The sequence below is a fragment of the Lichenostomus cassidix genome, chromosome 2 (genome assembly GCF_008360975.1).
Source record: "Lichenostomus cassidix isolate B80296 chromosome 2, HeHo_3.0, whole genome shotgun sequence".
NCBI classification, from domain to species: Eukaryota; Metazoa; Chordata; class Aves; order Passeriformes; family Meliphagidae; genus Lichenostomus; species Lichenostomus cassidix.
Window position 1 is genome coordinate 24284795 of NC_139482.1, and position 19055 is coordinate 24303849.

Here is a 19055-nt window from a genome sequence, read left to right on the forward strand (position 1 = left end):
TTTAATGCTTGTGTCCCACCAGGAAATGACACTGTGGCACAGTTTGGGTTTAGCAGGAGACGCTGTAGTGCACAGAGATACATGAATGCAAACTGAGATGTGTTGGTACTGCTGCAGGACAGTGACAGTGCTTTTCTACTAGAAGTGGTCTTAATGATGTTCCAACAGGCAGAAAACTTGTTAACTTGTGCCAGTTGTCTAAAACAAGAGTACATAGAGATAGTATTTCCCAGTTTACCTCAACAAATTGAACAGTTTGTCTTTGTGTCATAGCAGCTGCTCCAGGCTTGTCAGATGTCTGAAGATGTCTCTGTAATGGAGAAATCTAGGGCCCGGATACTTTTAGGATTTTAGAAACATGAATCTGCTGTGCAGGTCTCTTTGCCAGAGTTTCAGGACATTTAAAACAGATCTTTCTCCTACAGAGCTTTCTGAGGGAAACCCCAGGCGCAGATTTAATGTTAGACATTCAGTTTCTTTCAATATTGCTAATGTCTAATTCCCATCTGTGTCTCATTCCTGCAATTGCGTCTTGGGAGGATTTGTCTCCTGGATGCTTCCGTGCTGAAGTGTTAATGATGGCTGATGCCCACACAGGCTTTAGGGGAGCATGAAGCCTGGAAAGCTGGAGAAAGCCTCCTCACTGACTCACTGCCTTCGACTGTGACAAAGCAACCACTTTACAGGGAACAAACTCATTAGAAAGGTTGTCACCAATTTCAGACATTACCAGAGCTTTCTGTCCTCCCTGAATCTGTGCTATAGAAAGATTTTAAAGCAGATGGTAATGGTCAATTTCTGATTTCTTTTCCTCCCATTTAGCTTCTTCAGCACAGCCAGAGAGGTTATCCTCCATGCTTCATAATAGATAATCTAAATCTGCTCCCTTGCAGTTTGAATACATTCCCCTTTGTTCTGTCACTACATGCTCTTGTAAATAGTCTCTCTCTGTTTCTCTTGTAGGCTCCCATCAGGTGCTGGTGGTCACAGTTAGGTCATCCCTAAGCATTCTCTCTTCCAGGCTGAACAACCCAAATTCCCTCAGCCTTACATCAGATAAGTCAATTTTTGTGTTGCACAGTTTATAGTATGCAACACTAATGTTGTGGTTTATGTAGCACCAAGCTGGTTAGACCGTGGGGAGGACAGCCTATATGATTTTCAGAGTTATCTCCATTCTGACCTGCTTAGAAAAAACCTTGTCACTGTCGACTGGTTGTTTTCAGATAAATTCTGTAAATTATTGCTAGTTAAGAGCTATGAGAAAATAACCCAAACTTATGCAACTTTGCCTTTTTTCAAGAATAATCAGTTTTCATCCTTCTGATCTTACTCCTAAAGATAAAGTACTAAAACAAAAATGTTGGGGTTTTTCTGAATTAGCCTGCAACATATCTTTATATTTAGTGACAAATCTTCTCTGGCTTGTGTTCTACCGCAGAGAAGCAAATGGTCATATATGCATTTGTATGATTTCCCTGGGGATGCCACCCAGGGTGCCTAACAATTATACCTCTTTGATATTACAGTTTGTTACTGTATTAGTGCTGGATGAATCACTGATGACCCCTTTTTTTGTCACTATAGGGAGCACAGAACTACGTTCTGCGAATAGCAGTTCTTCAGGGTTTATTTTAAAACATGTCACCACTGTTGGCTTTTTGTCTCCACAAGTGCTGTTGTAAATCCTAGAAAATGTCACTGGTGAATTCTATGGAAACATTATTTTTCTTCCAAATACTTGGAGTGGTAAAATCACAGACTAAGATATTATATTGGATTTTAACACAAAAGAGCTTGCTTGAAGTAATGGCTCATTATGTGAGTCTTGGGGATGGTACTATTCAAGGCCCAGAGTTGGATTTGATGATACTTGTGGGTCCCTTCCCACTCAGCATATTCTGTGATTGTGACTTTACTGTACTGGGTACTTGGCCAGAGTGGCAACAAAACCAAATCTGTCAAATCACAGGGAATGGGAGGATTCCCATGAGTCTGAAATCTCCCACACACTCTGGGAAACACAACAGCAACAGACATGGTGAAATAGTTCGACTTAAATCAATTTAACCATACTTTGAGGAAGAAGTTATAAATGTTTATCTTATATTTAGCGAAGTAAATCTTGAGTGACAGTTCTCATGACTGTACGGAGCAAGCAGTTCATTGCTCTGGCAAATAGACTGTTTCACAAAGAAAGAAAATTTCCAAGCATGAATTTTCTTCAGTTTAACACCAAGAGATTCATTTAATAGAATCAGTCAACCATGAAATGTGATTGCACAAAATGAGATAAATGACATACAAGAATATCCTTCTTGTTTTTCCCCTAGTCAGGGGGAGACAACTGCCTTGTTGAAGGCAGTGGGCAAAATTACATGACCAGTATGCAAAAGACAGTGAGTTATGCCAGGTAGGAAACACAGAGCTTTATGCAATCAGTGATCCTACAATCTCAGAGTGAATGCTTAGGTGAGGTACTGGATAAGAGTGGCATGATGTATTTGGAGACATAACGATAACTGTTCATCACCAACAAAATCTTTAGCTCCTTTTCAGTAGGATCATCCAAATATTCCAAAACAGTGAGCACAATCCAAGAAGCCATTTCTTCTGTCTAATCTGATTCAAAAAAGATCATCCCAAACAAGAATTCATTATATAATTTATGATGCTTTCAAAGAAAATTACCCTGAAACATATCCAGTCATTCTGCTACGAATGTAAAAGAGTTACCACAATATACTAATGCCAGTCATTGAACACAATTGAAAGAATGGGGCCAGTTAACATGATGAAAAGAAATCCAGAAATACACTCATTTTGTGACATAATTTTCCCCATAATTTACACCTCTCTCTCAGCTCTGGTCTCCAGCAAGCAGTGTCTAGCTTCTCCTTGATGCAATTAATCTCTGTTCACATTTGAGGCATGGGTCTCTTTCATCATGTTGATAAATGAGATGATTCAAGCTAAATTCACAGCTGGTTTTTTTAACCTGTATTTGCTTGCATGACTGCTACATTTCAAATCCAAAGATTTGTGGTCAAACCTGAGCTCACTAATGTTTGAGATGTGTCTCACTCTATTAATTGATCTTTATTTTGGTTGATGTCAGCATGAATGAGGTTGGACTTGAACATGGAACCCGTAGTGGGTTTGGAACCCTAGTTGCCTTTGTTAGCAAACCAGAGAAGGGAAGTTGCCTGGGGAGGTTCTACCACTTTTTCATTCCTGTTGAGTGGGCTCTTCCAGCTGGTTTTGTCTGTTCTTGTGTGAGGCTAGAGGTGGTGGCCATGAATTGTAGCTCTCCTTATACTTGTTTCTGCATCCATGTGTTTTCTCCAATCTTACAGATACTAAAGCAGCATAAAAAGTTCAGCAGCACTGGACAGCATTTAGTATGTGTCATATTTTGCTTAGGCTTTGCATGTATTTGTGAAGGCTTTCTAGGAGCATAATTTAGTTAAAGCAGCCTTTTGCTTGCATCGTAATGACTAAAAATCGATTTGAGATAGGTTTGTGAATTCTCGGAAAATGTTTATCATCTCAGTCTTCTTGGAAGAGGAAATGAATCAAGTGTTTCACATTGATGTGAAATACAAGAGTTAAAATTAGCATTGAGTGACTACTATCTTTTCTGTTTCAACCACTCCTTTATGTAGAGCTGAGAGAGGTCTTTCTGTAGCTTTGTGGTAGCCATAACATAGTTAGTAGACTTAAAATAGTATTTAATAGTATTTTTGTATTTCAACTTTAATATATTTACTATTTAAAATAAATGAATGTGTACTAACAGCTTTTCAGGGAGGTAAAACCTCAGGTGGCAATGACCCAACTCCTGTCACTGGACTGGGCAGCCAGCTGGCATGTATGCCTCAGGGACATTGTGATGGAGCCTCCAAGCAGGACTGAAAAAAGCAGGCTTCTGGAGACCTTTGGAATATTTGTGTATCTGTGTAGCAGGGTGCAGTGTTTTATGTTGTAGTAGGAAGAGTGATAAACAAAAACATGGCTATGCAATGGTGTTTTCTGTAGGTTGCCTGTAAAAAGAAGAGGAAATGCAGAAAATTGTTTTCCTGTATTTGAAGTGATGAATATGATATATCCATGGGATTGAAGCTCAGTAAAATTATTACCACTAATAATACATATTCTTTCCTTACTGCCAAATGCAGACAGTTAAATGAATTAGGCTGGCAAACTCTGCTCTCTAAAATACAAAAATATGCTTTTCCTGACTAATGTTTCTGAAGGTCTGAATAATCACTAATTAAAGGCCATGTTGAAAGTATGATAATAAGTAACATAAGTAATATAATCAGGTTAATGCAGTCACTGTTAAATTACTGCTTTAGAGATGAAGTACACCTGTGCACCTGGTTTGTTTAAAAAGTACCCATGGCTGTCTATATTGCTTTCCTAAAAAACTTAATACATAATATGGAATATAATCTCAAATGATATCCATAGGTGATGTAAATGTAGATTAGTAATCTTCAGATCTAGCTCTAGGACTAAAGGCTAATACAGAAACACTATACAGATTATCATTTCAATGTATTTGACTCTGTTAATGTTTACTAATAGTGCATTTTTAATTAGTTGAATTAAGTATTTTAAGTATTTATATGCATAGACCAACACAGACATTAAAGATGACTTTTTGAATTTGTGATCAAAACCAGTAAAAATTTATACTCGACTTTTGCAACCATGCTTGTGCTTCCTTGAATGAAAAAGCACAAATTAAAAAGCCTGAAGTTTGAATGAACTGGTGAAATTTGTCTTTTAAAAGCCTTTTTAAACTTTGCCATATCACAGAACAAAAGCAGTAATTAATTTAATAATTTGGAAGTCTTTTTGGAGTAGGTAGCTGAATGATTTTTGATCTGTTTCCACAGGTTTTCAATACATATTCTAATGAAGACTATGACAGGAGAAATGATGAAGTTGACCCAGTGGCTGCATCAGCTGAATATGAACTGGAGAAGCGTGTGGAAAAGCTGGAGCTCTTCCCAGTTGAACTAGAAAAAGGTACGGTGTCTGTGTGCCATTTCCACTTCCTGTGACACTGACCTACAAGTTTAAGGAAGTCTGCACATGTCTACAGAGCTATCTTGAATTTCCATGAATCTGTTGTAGTGACATTGACTTTTTGGATTTCAGGAATTGTTCAGAGAGGAATTAAAGACACAGCTCAAAGACAGGCAATTCTTACCTTCTTAAGGGAATTTTTTCATGCCATTCCATTAACCTGATTTTAAACAGTGTTTGATGTGATATGTTCATTCTTCGCTGGAGGGGTAAAAATCTTGACTGTTCTAAGCCACTCATAAGGCTGCAGATGATATTTTTTTTGTGTAATTAAAATGGTAGTAAAATAGGTTTTTTAAAAGGAAGGAAAATAGTATTAATGTTATTGACACAGAAAGTCAAGAGGAACCAAAGCATGAATGTTCACCTACCAAATAATTGTACAGTTCAAATGTAAGAAGTTTCTGCTTTCTCTTGCCTTTTTCACAGATGAAGATGGACTTGGCATAAGCATTATTGGAATGGGAGTTGGAGCCGATGCAGGACTTGAAAAACTGGGAATATTTGTCAAAACAGTAACAGAGGGTGGGACAGCAGAAAGAGATGGCAGGTAAAATAGACTTTGTATTCAGAAATTTTCTCAGCAATAGTTATTGTAAACTATGATTTTCATTGGAAATAGTTGTTTTCTTAATGTATGTCTTGGTAATCTAAGCTATAAAGTTCAGAGATATCATTGGTAAGATCAAAATGCCTGATGGGGTTATCAGCAGACACTAAATTGGTACAGTGAGTTTAAGCTGTTTAAGAAGAACAAATTTGCCAAAGACATGTGTTTGTGACAACTGAGAACTCAGATTCTTCAACAAGAGTAAAGCTGCTGATTCCAAAATCTGTGTCACTTTTGAAGGTAGTTTAGATTCTAAAGGTGTTGAGCTCCTACCTGTTCTGTTGGCTTCAAGCCAGCTTTAGATTGGCAATACTTAAGAAAAAGAATTCTGTTCAATGTTTGATTATTTAATCTCTCTACATTTCATGTCCTTACAAAGAGATCTTGACAGGCTGGATGGATGGGCTGAGGACAACTGCATGAGGTTCAATGAGGCAAAGTGCCAGGTTGGCACTTGGGTCACAAGAACCACAGGCAGCGCTACAGGCTGGGAGAGGAGCAGCTGGAGAGCTGCTCAGCAGAAAAGGACTTAGGTGCTGGTTGACAGCAGCTGGATGTGAGCCAGCGTGGGCCAAGAAAGCCAAAGGCATCCTGGCCTGTATCAGCAATGGTGTGGCCAGCAGGACCAGGGCAGGGATTGTCCCTCTGTCTTCGGCACTGGTCAGGCCACACCTCAAGTCCTGTGTCCAGTTTTGGCCCTTTCTCTACAAAGAAAGACACTGAGGTGCTGGAGTGTGTCCAGAGAAGGGCAGTGGAGCTGGTGAAGGGTCTGGAGCACAAGTCCTGTGAGGAACAGCTGAGAGAGCTGGGGGTGTTTAACCTGAAGAAAAGGAGGCTGAGGGGAGACCTTATCACTCTACAACTGCCTGAAAGGAGGCTGTAGCCAGGTGGGGCTTGGTCTCTTCTGACATGTCTCAAGTTAAAGTACAAGAGGAAATGGCCTTAAATTGTGTCAGGTGAAGTTCAGATTAAATACTAGACCTTTTTTTACTGAAAGAGTGAAAGGCATTGGAATAAGTTGCCCAGAGAGGTGATGGAGTCACTGTCTCTGGAAGGTTTTGAAGAGGCATCTGATGTGGCACTTGGGATGTGGTTTAGGTGTGATTGAGCTGCTAAGGTAATGGCTGAACTGGATGATCTTGAAGATGTTTTCCAACCTTGATGATTCTGTGAGTAGGGAAGTAATTAGTGTATCTAAATGCTTAAACTTTTACTAAACATTCTTTTCAAGTTTAGTAACACAGGCTGTTACCTTTTATTTCTTATATTTTGGATAGTCTTCTGTTCCAGAGTTCAGTGTTCACACCTATAGCACTGAAGGTACACTAATTAATTGGAATAGGAAGCTGTACCAAAAATCTTGCCCACTAAAGGTGTGTGTAGTCTTGTACGATGCTCGTACAAAACCTGCTCGCTTCTAGAATTGCTTGTTTGATGTATGCAGGCTAAAGAATTCCTTTTGAACATAAAATATTTCCTATTGTATGGGGCACAGTTATCTGTGTATTATACAACACCTGCCAGTCTGTGTGTTGTACAATACCTGCCACAACCAAGCCAACCTCTTCTCATTAGGAAATAGAAAAATACTTTACTATGTAATTATTTAATAATGAAAAGTATTCTTAAGTATCTTCCAACCCATACAGTTTGTCATTTTGTCCCAGTGCATAACTTTGTAAATTTTCATGCCAATAAAATATTACTCCTCTGATATGGAAGCAATTCAATTTATTTACATGCATTCTCCTTTTCTGATTTTAACCGTTAATGTGTTGTTATATTAGTTATGAACAATATGGAAATATTATTTGTAAATAAGAGTAGGAATAAACTCTGAAGATGCTGATGCTGTCTTCTAAAAAAATATATTACAGTAACATATTCCTTGCTGATGAACACCTCTAAATTTTCAGCCAGGCAAAAAGTTGTTCTGCTGTGGAAAACCCACAAAAATTTAATCATAAGACTCTACAAGGCAGGTGATGGCAAAGTTTAATAACATTGCTCTGAAACTACTGAAGTATATTGTCTTCTAGATTGGACTTGGAGGTATTTATAGATCTTGGCAATAAGATATCAGGTTGAAGGCCAAGTACTGATTTATCATAGGCTTAAAAACTATGAAGGCAAATCAAGAAGCTGACACTTCAAGATGTCGTGACTTTATCCATTATTTTAATTTAAGTGAATGTTTTTCTGAAGGGTGTGCTTGACCTCAGCCAGAAGGCATTAAGCTCACGACTGGTATCTTTGTGAAATTCTCTGGTTGAAAATCAGTCACTCACTGCTGCTCTGTCATGATCTGTAATTTCTTTTCCTCTCATTATTCACATGTTTGAGTGGGCTACAGAAGTTAATGTTCCATCACAAGTCTCTTCTTTCATTTCCCTAGATGGCATCTGAAAGGAGCTTGTCAGCTGAGGAAAAAATAATATCATTCTTTGACCATTCTAATATTTGTGTTGGTTTTCAACTGGCAGAATGTTCAGTCAGCTGAGAAATAGGACTCTGATTTTCTCTTTGAGAGCCTGACTGATCATTCACTTGGGAAAGGGATATGTAATCCTCTCAGTCAGCACCAGACAGTTCTGTAATGAAGTGCATCAACTGTAAAAGGTTCTGTTAACTTCATCTTTATGAAAAGCCTAGTTAATCATTAACACTGAGAGCAAAACAAAGTCTCCTAGCAGAAAATAAAACTATTTGCATCATATATTCTGAATAATTGCATAGCAATCTTCAACCAGGTTCTTCTGAAGCTACAATTTAAAGCATTACAATATCTGTAGGATAGCTTCTATTTTCTATTGAAAGACTCATCAAATTATGATATAAAGTATTTGTCTCCCATGGAAATGCAAAATCTATACAAAGGGGTTTCTTGGTGATTTAACTCCACTGGCTTCTTTCATGTTGCTGCCGGCAAACAGGTAGCATTTAGTTATCATATTTAAAGGTTTTGTGTGCCAATATTTACCCAAGGAGAGTGCTTCAAAACGAATCCAAAGGCAAGCATGTTGATAAGTATTAGGAGAGATTATTAATCATGTGAAAAATATTAAATCAGTTATTAGATTGAATATGATATAAAATCTTTTCCTGGATCAATCAGTCCATAGCTGCTGCTTTCAATTTATTGTGGTGATGAGTAATTCACTTTTTAAAGTATTTTGATAACATTGGGGGTAACAGTTTTGAAACATTACATAGTTCTTAACTGGAAGTTGTCTATGCACAGATTAAATTTTTCAGTTCATCATCCAGAGCAATTGAGCAAATAATTTGTTCAGCTGTTGTTGATTCACTTCTGTAGTTGCTACTTCATGGCAATCCACAGGCCGAGTTTAAAGTAATGAGCATTAGAAAATAATTGTTAGAAGAATTACCAATTTTATTAATGATAAAAGCAGTAAAATGTCTATAATTCAGGCTTTGGCAACCTGGGTCTAATTTTTCATTCGTGTTGGAAATTAGATTTGAGAGAGAGAGGCCTGGAGCTCCTGTTGGAGTGAGCTCTAACAAGCAGACTGCCCTTTATATGTGGATATGTATGTATGTTTATATATAATTCAAATGTATGTGTATATAGAAAGAAAGGAGTTTCGGAGAACAGTGGCCATAAAAAAAAGAGTTGGCAGTTAATTTAGGAGCCATACAAACAAAAAAGGAGATACAAAATATGCCTAAAGGACAAATAGAATTGGACTGAATCAAGATAGAGCTGCCTACAAAGTTGCAGGCAGCAGTTCTCTAGTAGGGTGCTTCATCACCTGCAATACTGTACCTATGTATCTGTAGGAACACTGCTAGTCCACTGTGTAGTGATGTACAGTGTTGTAGCTAAGTTGTCATCTTGAAGAAATCTGTTCTTCCACCATTGTCAGTCAGGAGGGTGACAAGTTTCCCACTCAGTGGGCGCCAACTTCTTAAGAGTTCTTTTCTAGGAACTCCTGGGGCCATCTGACTGCACCCCATGTTTACTAAAATGTAAAAAAAAGAGTCAAATAAATACAAATGTGATTGCTGTATTTCTTAAATTTCAGTGAAAATTGAAATAAAATTCTGAGATTATGCCTTATATGATTTTCAAAATAGGAGTTTATAGGCTGCCTTTTTCAAAGGAGATCCTGCCTAGAACACAATGACATTCTGTGGAGTGAGGCTGCCAAAGAATAAATACTGTATTTCTTACTCATCACTGGAATCCAAAGAACAGAAGATACTGCTTGAACACATGTAAAACTGCAAAGCATTTCCTCAGACTTCACAGAGAAATTGGTGCTCGAAGTTAAAATTCTTCAGCCCTCTGTTGAAGCCTCTGTTGTTCTTCGAGAAGAAGTCTTATCACTAATACATCCTAAGATGTTAAATATATTAATTTAGGTGTTTTTATATAATTTAAATATGATTTTTTAATCTTTTTTTCTTGGTTGCTTTGTAAACTGTGTAGTTTAGATCAATAGAATCCATGTGAGTACTTGAAAATTTGCCTTTGACTTGTTCGGGATGTGTTTGGTTTCTATTTTGAAACTGTTGGAGATCATGCATTTCTAAAGAATATTGTAGCAGTCATCTTCCAGGGATTTGTAATCCAGATGAATTCAGTGCCTGCTCTAGGGATTTTGTAGCAGTGCTTGCTTTAGATAAAAGCAGCATGGTTTTCATTCTGTCTTAACTTTTTCTGCATGAAACCGAATATCAGCTGTAAATAGGTGTTTGGTTTCAAAAAGAGAGTCCTCATTAAAACAGTCCAAGGTCTTATGATTGTGTACCGCAAGATCACACTTACACTGGGAATTCATCTTTTTGGAACAAGTTAGATGAAATAGCTTAAGGGAGTATGTCACAATTGGGTCTGATACATAAGCTCTTTTCTCCACAGATGAGCAGGTTGTTTTAGTTAAATACTACATTTTTTTCCCATTAGCGTGAAATGCCAGACCTATGTCTTATGCTGTTTTTCAAGACTGGCTTAGGAAAGAATGATACAAGAGCTGTTTGAGTATTTCATTTAATTTAATTCATATGACAAATTCAAGTGTTTGTGTTGTATGTCTATACAAGAAAAGGGATTGGATAATTAATTGATGATATTAACTGTAATAGTAACTTTGAAGCTGGATTTATGAAATGTCTTTGTGCAAGGAACAATGTGTTTTTCATATTTACCTAATCATTTTATGACTGAGCTTTTGTTTAAAGTCAGACTAGAAAGATCTCTCTATGCTAAATTTTGCTGAAAAATTGCAAGAATTCATACAATTATTCCTGCATTTGTGTTTTTTCCCTGAAAGGATCCAAGTGAATGACCAAATTGTGGAAGTTGATGGCATCAGCCTGGTTGGTGTTACACAAAATTTTGCTGCAACTGTTCTTAGAAACACCAAAGAAAAAGTCAGGTGAGTATTTTAGAAGGAAAAAAGAAATTGTAACTTAAGATTACCTGGCTTCCTTCACAGGACTTTCAGTATGCCCAGGTAGAACGGGGATTTTGGACTCTTTGTGTCTTCTCTCCTTTGATCCCAAGAAAGGGATCAAATACAGTATTGCAGTTCTGTTTTGAGTTAGATTTTTAAAATGTGACCCACTAGGCAAGCTGAAATTGCAGATAGATGATGACTATGCTCTTCATCAGGAGTCTAGACATCCATGGTCTTCAAGCTGTTTGTATTTGTTGGAATGATGAAGGTCATGGGTTGGTCAGATGGAAACTGCTGCCATTGGTCAGCTCCCTGTTCCTCCCATGGGGAGGCTGGCCATGTTTGTGCTCCAGGGTTGGAGCAGGAGGAGATGAGCACTCTGGTGCCTCAGGTGCCACCTCAGCAGAGAGGAGAGGAGACTACTGGATGCAGTAGTGATAACAGCTACCAAATTGGGGAAAGTAAGTATTAATTAAACTCCCAGCACCATCTGTGGGTTTCTCTCTCCTCCTGTACTGTTGTTCATTGAAAACTGTCCCTGTAAAAATCCCTGTCCCTGTAAAATAATGAACAGAATAGAAAGTGTAACATACACTGTAAATAAGCTTCTGAACTGATGCAAGTGCAAAGCTGTAAAATATCTGTAAATTAATAAGAACATTGTTTCCCTAGAAATGAACTTGTTTGCCATTTAAAACCCTGTGCCATCACATAGTTTTTCAATAGCTTGGTAATTTCAGTAAAGAGTCAACTCTGCAAAATAAATCAAATAATACCTTTGGCTTATTGTAAAAGCACCGGCCATTCTGTAGTCATCTCTTGGTTGTCCTTCAAAATCTTCTCTAGGGAATACAACTGAATTCTTGAATTAATGAGTTCAGAGCTGACTTCTTTTGAACCATGACTGAACTGTGGGTGGCAATATATGCAGACTCCCTCAGATGGTGGGGCTGTATGTTGGCATGCACATTTCCACTGTAATTCCATAGCTGATCCTGCATAACATGGAGGAATAATGCTGGGATGTGGATTCTGCAAAGAATCTTGGGGGTGGTTGATCAGTGTTTTATTTGAAAGAGGTTATTTAGGAAAAAAAATATTAGAAACTGTAGTGCAATTACAGGTGAATATATTTTTGTGTAACATTTACAGTTGAAGTTACACCATCACTGTTTCTGCAAAGACTCACACATGCTGTGAGTGTTCCTACTGACTTAACTATGAAAATGAGTATATACTTTATTAGTTTTTCTGTAGTTGGGACCTTCAAACATAAAATCCTTTTGACAGAGAATAATGTGTTCCTGTGTTTTGGTACGGAAAGCAAATGTTATGTATATTTTGTGTTTGATCTTCTAGTTCTAAAGGAAGAAAGAAAGCGCTCACATAAAACATATGTATTGTATATATTTCTAATCAGCTTAGTTTGTGCAATTATTACTGCATAAGTTACAGAATAGAATACTTGCTTTCATGGGAAAATAATGGAGGAAGGCAGGAACACAAAATTATTTTCACACAGAACTCCTACAGTCTTCTCTCAGGAAATAAATTACAGTGTGACTGGTTGCAATCTAGACCTTTGTCACAAAATAGGAGACTGAAAAAGTATTTCTTCATTGTTGTTGAGCTCACATTGTCAAGTGCACTATGTATCCTGTGCACTGGGACCATTGGCTTCTGACAGGTCTCATTTATCAAAGAGAGATATTTGAGTTTCTGCATTTTTCCTTGTGAGATTAAGATATGGAGTTTTAATGGAAAAAATTACCCAGTGGGTTAGTGTCAAAACTAGAGCAAAAAACCTATAAAATAATATTAAATTAATAATAAATTTTAAACACTGTATGATTTACAATATAAAGTAATACTAAAATATTAATAATTTATATATGAATAGCATAATGTGTGGTTAGCTGTATCTTGCTAATGTGTATTTCTAATCAGAGGAAAAAAATGGGTTGAATTTGGTACAACTTCCCCAATTTTTTGTTCCATATAAAACATCATGGGAAAAAAAGCCTCCTGAAGATTACTTTCTACTTTATGCAAGCCAGCTGAGAAATGCACGATTTTTTCCCTGGTTTGTGGTGGGCTGGGAGTGAGGCTTGACAAGGTGGCCAAGCCTGGTGGAACACAGGCTCCTGCTTAGCTTCTGGTCCAGTCCTGGACAGTTTTGTGGCTGATGCTCTACATTGATTTTAGTTACACAAAATGAAAAATGGCTCCAGAAGGCTGTTTTTTGGAGATAGATACTTCAGAATGCTTGATGTTTTGGCTTCAATGCAGGTTTAAACATTTGCTTGTAAAGAAACTGAGAACTAATATTTATGAATTTAGATATAAACAGAAATGAGGTATTTTTAACTTCCTGAATGTTTTTCTTTTGATATGTGACAAAAGAGCCCTGCCTGTTGCCTGTTTTGTGGAGAGAATTGGTTTCTGACAGATCCTCTTTCCTGCTGTGTTATAGCTAGGATGGAGGATCCCTCATCTCCACCCTCTTTGGCAGACAGTGGCAACCTCTGCCCTTGAACTGCTCCAGAACATTAGGGACAACATGAGAGGGTCTTCTGGGGCAAAATCCCTTTCTTGCCTCCAGCTGTCAGCTCCTGGCTGTTGGCAGTGCAGGGAGCAGCACTACTGTCCTTGGAGTGCACCTTTCCCATGGCAGCTGCCATTAATGATCCGTGTCACTGTGTGAGGCAGGAGCAGTGGAAGAGGTTTCTGAAGCCCTCCTGCCCTTCCCATGGAGGATGTCCCAGCTGAACCACCAGTGTGTAGGCAGTGTACAAGCACACCTCACCTGATCCAAGGCAAGGCAGCTTCACGAATCCTTCCTTCACAGGAGAAATCACGTTCACACTTCCTCGCAGATCTGCTGTTCAATAGTGTCAGCTTGATGGGGTTTGTAGAGCTGCTTTAATAAGCATGGCTACCTTTGTGATCATAGCATACAAAACCTCTGCCTTTCTTCTTCCCAGTGTTCTCTACTCACAGAGATTTGTGTGCCTTTCACTGGCATTACTTCACATTTATATCCCACAGCATTACGTGTATGAAGCAGTTTTGTCCTTAATCTAGTCAAAGTACATGCTGGTTTTTATAGCAGGGTTTATTATGTGAGATCAGTTGTAAAGAAAGGACATTCACGAATAGAATGACATTAAAGCCACTTCTTAATTCTTTGCAATAAATGCAGTCAATACCTCTTCAGAGAGCTTGCATAATACCAATACTTAGTGATTTATTTTCCTCCTTTGAGCCTTCTGAACACTTTGAATGATAGTGACAGTGGAAGTCGTTGACCTAGAATCAATTTTTGCACTTTTTCCACCAGAAAAAATATATCTAGACTGTCTGTAGCTGACAAAATAAAGAATCTGTGAAAATGAAGACATGGCTTTTACCTTTTGAACTGTTCTAGGTGAGGCTGAGAGGAGGGGAAAGAAGAACAAACATAAGCAGCTACAATTATTTTATCCATTGTTTGCAGTATTGGATTATCCAGCAGAGTCATCATACCATGATGGAAATCATTGGTTCAACCAATTTGACTTCTCCCATGATAATAAATTAAATTATTCTTTCTTACAATGTTTTCTAGAAAGATAATCAGTACCCACCAGATGTACTCTGGTAGCCTGTGAGGCAAAGGAAAGAGATCGAATTCTTTCATAATCCCAGCTGGCAATCAGCTTCTGTTTTTCAGGATGAGAATTAGTGTCCTCGTGACTCTAATCAGGCAAATACAACTATGAATGCTATTTCAATTGATGTAAATATCAAGTCTTCTTTATCATTTTGTGTAACTATTTAGTTTACTAATATCTCACATTAGTGGATTTCAGAATTTGATTATATATATGAGGGATTTGAAATGTGTGTTGTTTCCAATGTTGTTGAGCATTGCCCCTGCTGTAAGATTAATGGATCAGAGGGCAGTGCCACACTAATACTACTAATTGTTGTGTGCTTCTTTTGACCCCATTTAGGATGTAATCCATCAGCTTGAAGTTTGCGAGTGGTGCCTGCAGTCATAAAAGATAGGATAAGGAGATAGCATGACAGTGGGAATCCTATCTGTCATGCAGTTTCTCCTGTGTTTTTTTGCTTGCAGTCTCCCCCTGGACTGTGGTGCTGAGTATCAGACCTGAAGTTCATAGAAGCTGCTTGGGATATGTTGAGCCTTTGTGATCCCACTTTCCTCCTCTGTTCATCATAATGGAAGGGTGCTGGGAGACCCCATGGTCTCTGCCAGAGAAAGCTCACTTGAAGAGTTGTATGCCTCCAGAGAATTTTATTTTCTTTTCTTGAACATACCCACAAGACAAAAAATCAAGTTCTTTCATAGAGAGAAGACCTTCCTTTTATCATACTTACTGGATACAAAGATTTGTGCACTGGGAAAGGCAGGGTCCCAGGAAAGGAGGATGTGGTTCTGGGAAGACTTACTTACTGCATTGATAAATAGAAAAGGTCTTGCATGAGAGAATCATCAGAAAATCCCAGTCCTTCATATGCTGCTTCTATGCTTTTAGCGTTATTACTTTCCTCTGAAAGGTTTCTTTTAAGGAAGTTAACCAAATCCAGTGTTCTGCTGGAGAGGCAAATTTTAAATTCTGTGTCCTCCTTCCGTATCCTGTTGTATGAATGTGACTAAACATTTTCTCAGCTTTCCAAACTGTTGCTAGGCACTGAGCGGATGCTCTCATGGGGCTTTCTGAGTCAGTTCTTGATTTTTTTTTAGGAAACCACACAGAACCTGTCCAACCTGTTTGGTTTATCATGACTTACCACTGTGAAAGTTATTAACTGTATTAATTCTAACCTGCCAATGAGTTTACCTGCTTTTGTTTGTTTGAATTCTGCTGAAATGCATCAAAGTCTTTCCAACTTAAATAATTGGTTGGCCAATTTTGCTGTGTCTAATTAATCTTCTAGATCATTAAAGAGTATATTCTAACAATAATATACTATGTTACTATCCAACCCTCTGGCCTTTCACTACTAACTATTCTCTGTTCTAATAAAAAGTAATTTATTGCCATTTTTTGTTTTTTCTTATCTGGACAGTTCTAATTCAAAGCAGGGTTCTGTCTCAACTCCCAATTAGTTAACATAATTTTTTTATCTCTTACTAAACTGAAAATGCAATCTTTAAGACAACTTTTTACTTTTATGTAGCTCTTATACAAGGAGCAATTAAAGGGTGAAAAGTAAAAATAATTGATTGTTCATTAACATCAACTTGAAATGTTGTTTATTCCTTCCTCAGCTAATTCCTCACCCCATCTTGAGCTGAATTTTTTCTGAAAAATACACTGTTTCTGAAAATAGTATTTGTATGCCTGCTGTGAGTTTTGTTTGCCACCACAGCATCTGGAAAGGTAATTTATACAGTCATGTCTTTGCAAGAACTAAGACAGTGTAGGGGACAGCTGAGGTCCACCTCAGGATCTAACCAGCACTAGTATGCCCCGATGGGAATGCTGTTTGTTGACAGTAGCACTGAACAGCATGGCTTTGTTGTGACTCCTTTGTCTAGGTAATAATCTTCTCTTCTTGTGTGCATGCCTGTGCAGGTTTTCTTTTGCTCCTTCTAACTTTGCCTGCCTGTGCTCTTATCCTATGAAACAGCTGTGTCCTTCAAAACTTGCCAGCAGTCTCTGTAGTGCAGATCCACACTGGTAGAGGTAGACTGCTAATTACTGGGTAATGAGACAGGACCCAAACCAAAAGATACCACACTCCATGTCTGATTCAGAGAGCTGGGTTATGTTATCTGTTTTCTGGCTGGGGGTTGTGGATTTGTTCTTCCTTTCCTTGTCTGTTTCTTTTTCTTTGAATGCAAGTGCTGGAGCTGAGGAGATAAAAAGAGGAGGAAAGAAAAGCCCTTTGCTTGGCAGTGCTGATTGCTGAGCTGGGACTTCATGCTGGGCTGCTTCAGAAGCCACGTGTGCTTGGTGCACTTGCTGCTTCTTTGATAAACCTGAACTGTGGATCCCGCAGAAACTAAATGTGTGATGCTGTGTGCCAAAATAGTGTGAATTTCTCCTGTTTAATCCACTGTGGTGGATTAAAGATTCCATGATACAAGCTCTTTTCTTTCTGGTATCTGCAAAGAACTCCTACCAGCGCTGGTAATTGTTCTGTAAGACTACCAGGAGTCGTGTGCTGAACGTGAAAAATTACTCAAGAGTACACTGACCCCTTAGCATGGGTGAGATAAGACTGCATTCATCACTGCTTAGCTGTTTATATTCCTTGGCTGTGCCTGCTGTAGTAGACAAGCTGTACCTTGGACTGTTCTTCGTGCTGAGGCCAGCTGGCACCAGAGTGCTCAGTGCTCCTACCCTTAGAGAGTTGAACCTTTCTGGGCAGGATTGCCATATCTAAACTGTTCATTGGGAACATCCAAGCTGACTCCTAGCCTTTGCTAACTCCTGGAGTGTGTCTCAGCATTCTTTAGTAAAATATTAGTTAACTTGGGTCAAACTGTTTCAAAGACTGTTCCAGTGATGTAATACGATTTTAATATGATCAGTTACTAGTACTTGGAAGGATTCCCTGGCACTGTGTAATTTACTGGCATAAACATAGCCCCTGTGTCCTGAGTTCTTGCTAACTTGAATTTTATGACAAGTTTTTTCTCAAAATATCTGTACATTGGATGGGAAAATATATGTTTGACTGTGAAATATATAAAGAAATCTTCATTTAAATATTTTGTCTGAAATACAAACTATTTTTCTAGGTATTGGAGCATGGCTTTTAAAATTAAGTGTAACAGGAATGAGTAAGATTCAGTGGGACTGGGTTTCATTAGAAGCAGCTTTTCTTATATTTTCCCAGAAAAAGGAACATCTTGGCAGGTTTTGAATCAATTCATCCTCAAGTTGGTTGGATCTAACATAAACTCCTAACCCTGTAACTGAAATACTGTAATATATGTTTATTTAGCTAATTTTTTTACTCCTTCATCCAAGATACAATTTTGTGGAAGCTCCCACACAGTTTTGATGCACCTTGATTAATGGGATGCAGCATTGCAACAGCTGGGCACAAATACCTTCTGTTTGTCCTTGCAGGATAACTCACCAAACTACGTGGATGGTGCTGTAGGAGCATTTAGCTGGACTGTGCTGTAAGGATGGTTTATCTTGCCTAGAGTCTGGATCATATAATCATCCAGATTAAGGACATGTCTGAGCTCAGAAGCTTACTTGTGATCCGTTTGTATTTTCTTTCTGGATTTCTTCCTTATGGATGTCAGTGAGGGCATGGGGGAAGGAAGACAGATCTCACCTCAAAATGCAATCAATTTTTTTTAGAAACATGACCTGCTAGCACTTGTACTTTCTGAGCAGGGGTGACTGCATTCAGGTATGTTGAAGCATAGATTTATGAATGTATTTCTTTGAATTGGCCATTCCCATAAGAATTGTGTGGTGCAATAGCAAATGCTGACTAAATTATCACCCTGTATTCAAGGAAACCTTTTGAGCAAGCATTGTATTGGTATACTGTCAGGCTGTCTGGAAAGAGATGGAATTGATTCGTAATGTGCACTCTCAGAAGAACAGAGCAATGTAAGGACCAGATTCTGGAGAGGTGCCAAAACATTGAATCCCTTGGCTAATTTTGAAGTACTCTTGAGTCAAGCGAATGTGTCAGTGAGGCCCTAGACTAGAATTGATTTCTGTGGGAATAATTAATCTAAGTGCATTAATATTATTGTGTGGGTTTTTTACATGACTTCCTAATCGTCTGACTCAGTATCCATTTAGTGTTGACAGTAGCACAGTTTATAAGGGGCTTGTATCTGAGATGCTCTGGAGAGTCTGCTGAGGCTTTTCTAATGCTTAATCTGGGACTTTGCTGCTCATCCACCAGCACCATTGCTACCATTGTTTGCCCAGAAG

The 19055-nt window shown here is 38.2% G+C and overlaps 1 protein-coding gene across 7 annotated transcripts in view; it reads left to right on the plus strand.

The window, feature by feature from the left end:
* The window catches only part of PPP1R9A (protein phosphatase 1 regulatory subunit 9A), a 133452-nt gene that overhangs the window by 65613 nt on the left and 48784 nt on the right, over positions 1-19055 (plus strand). For all 7 annotated transcript variants that reach the window (XM_085050755.1, XM_085050758.1, XM_085050754.1 and 4 more), the window contains exons 3-5: positions 4905-5037; positions 5527-5647; positions 11005-11109. In XM_085050755.1, coding sequence (XP_084906881.1) covers positions 4905-5037; positions 5527-5647; positions 11005-11109 — 359 coding nt within the window. The remainder of the gene's footprint in view (positions 1-4904; positions 5038-5526; positions 5648-11004; positions 11110-19055) is intronic.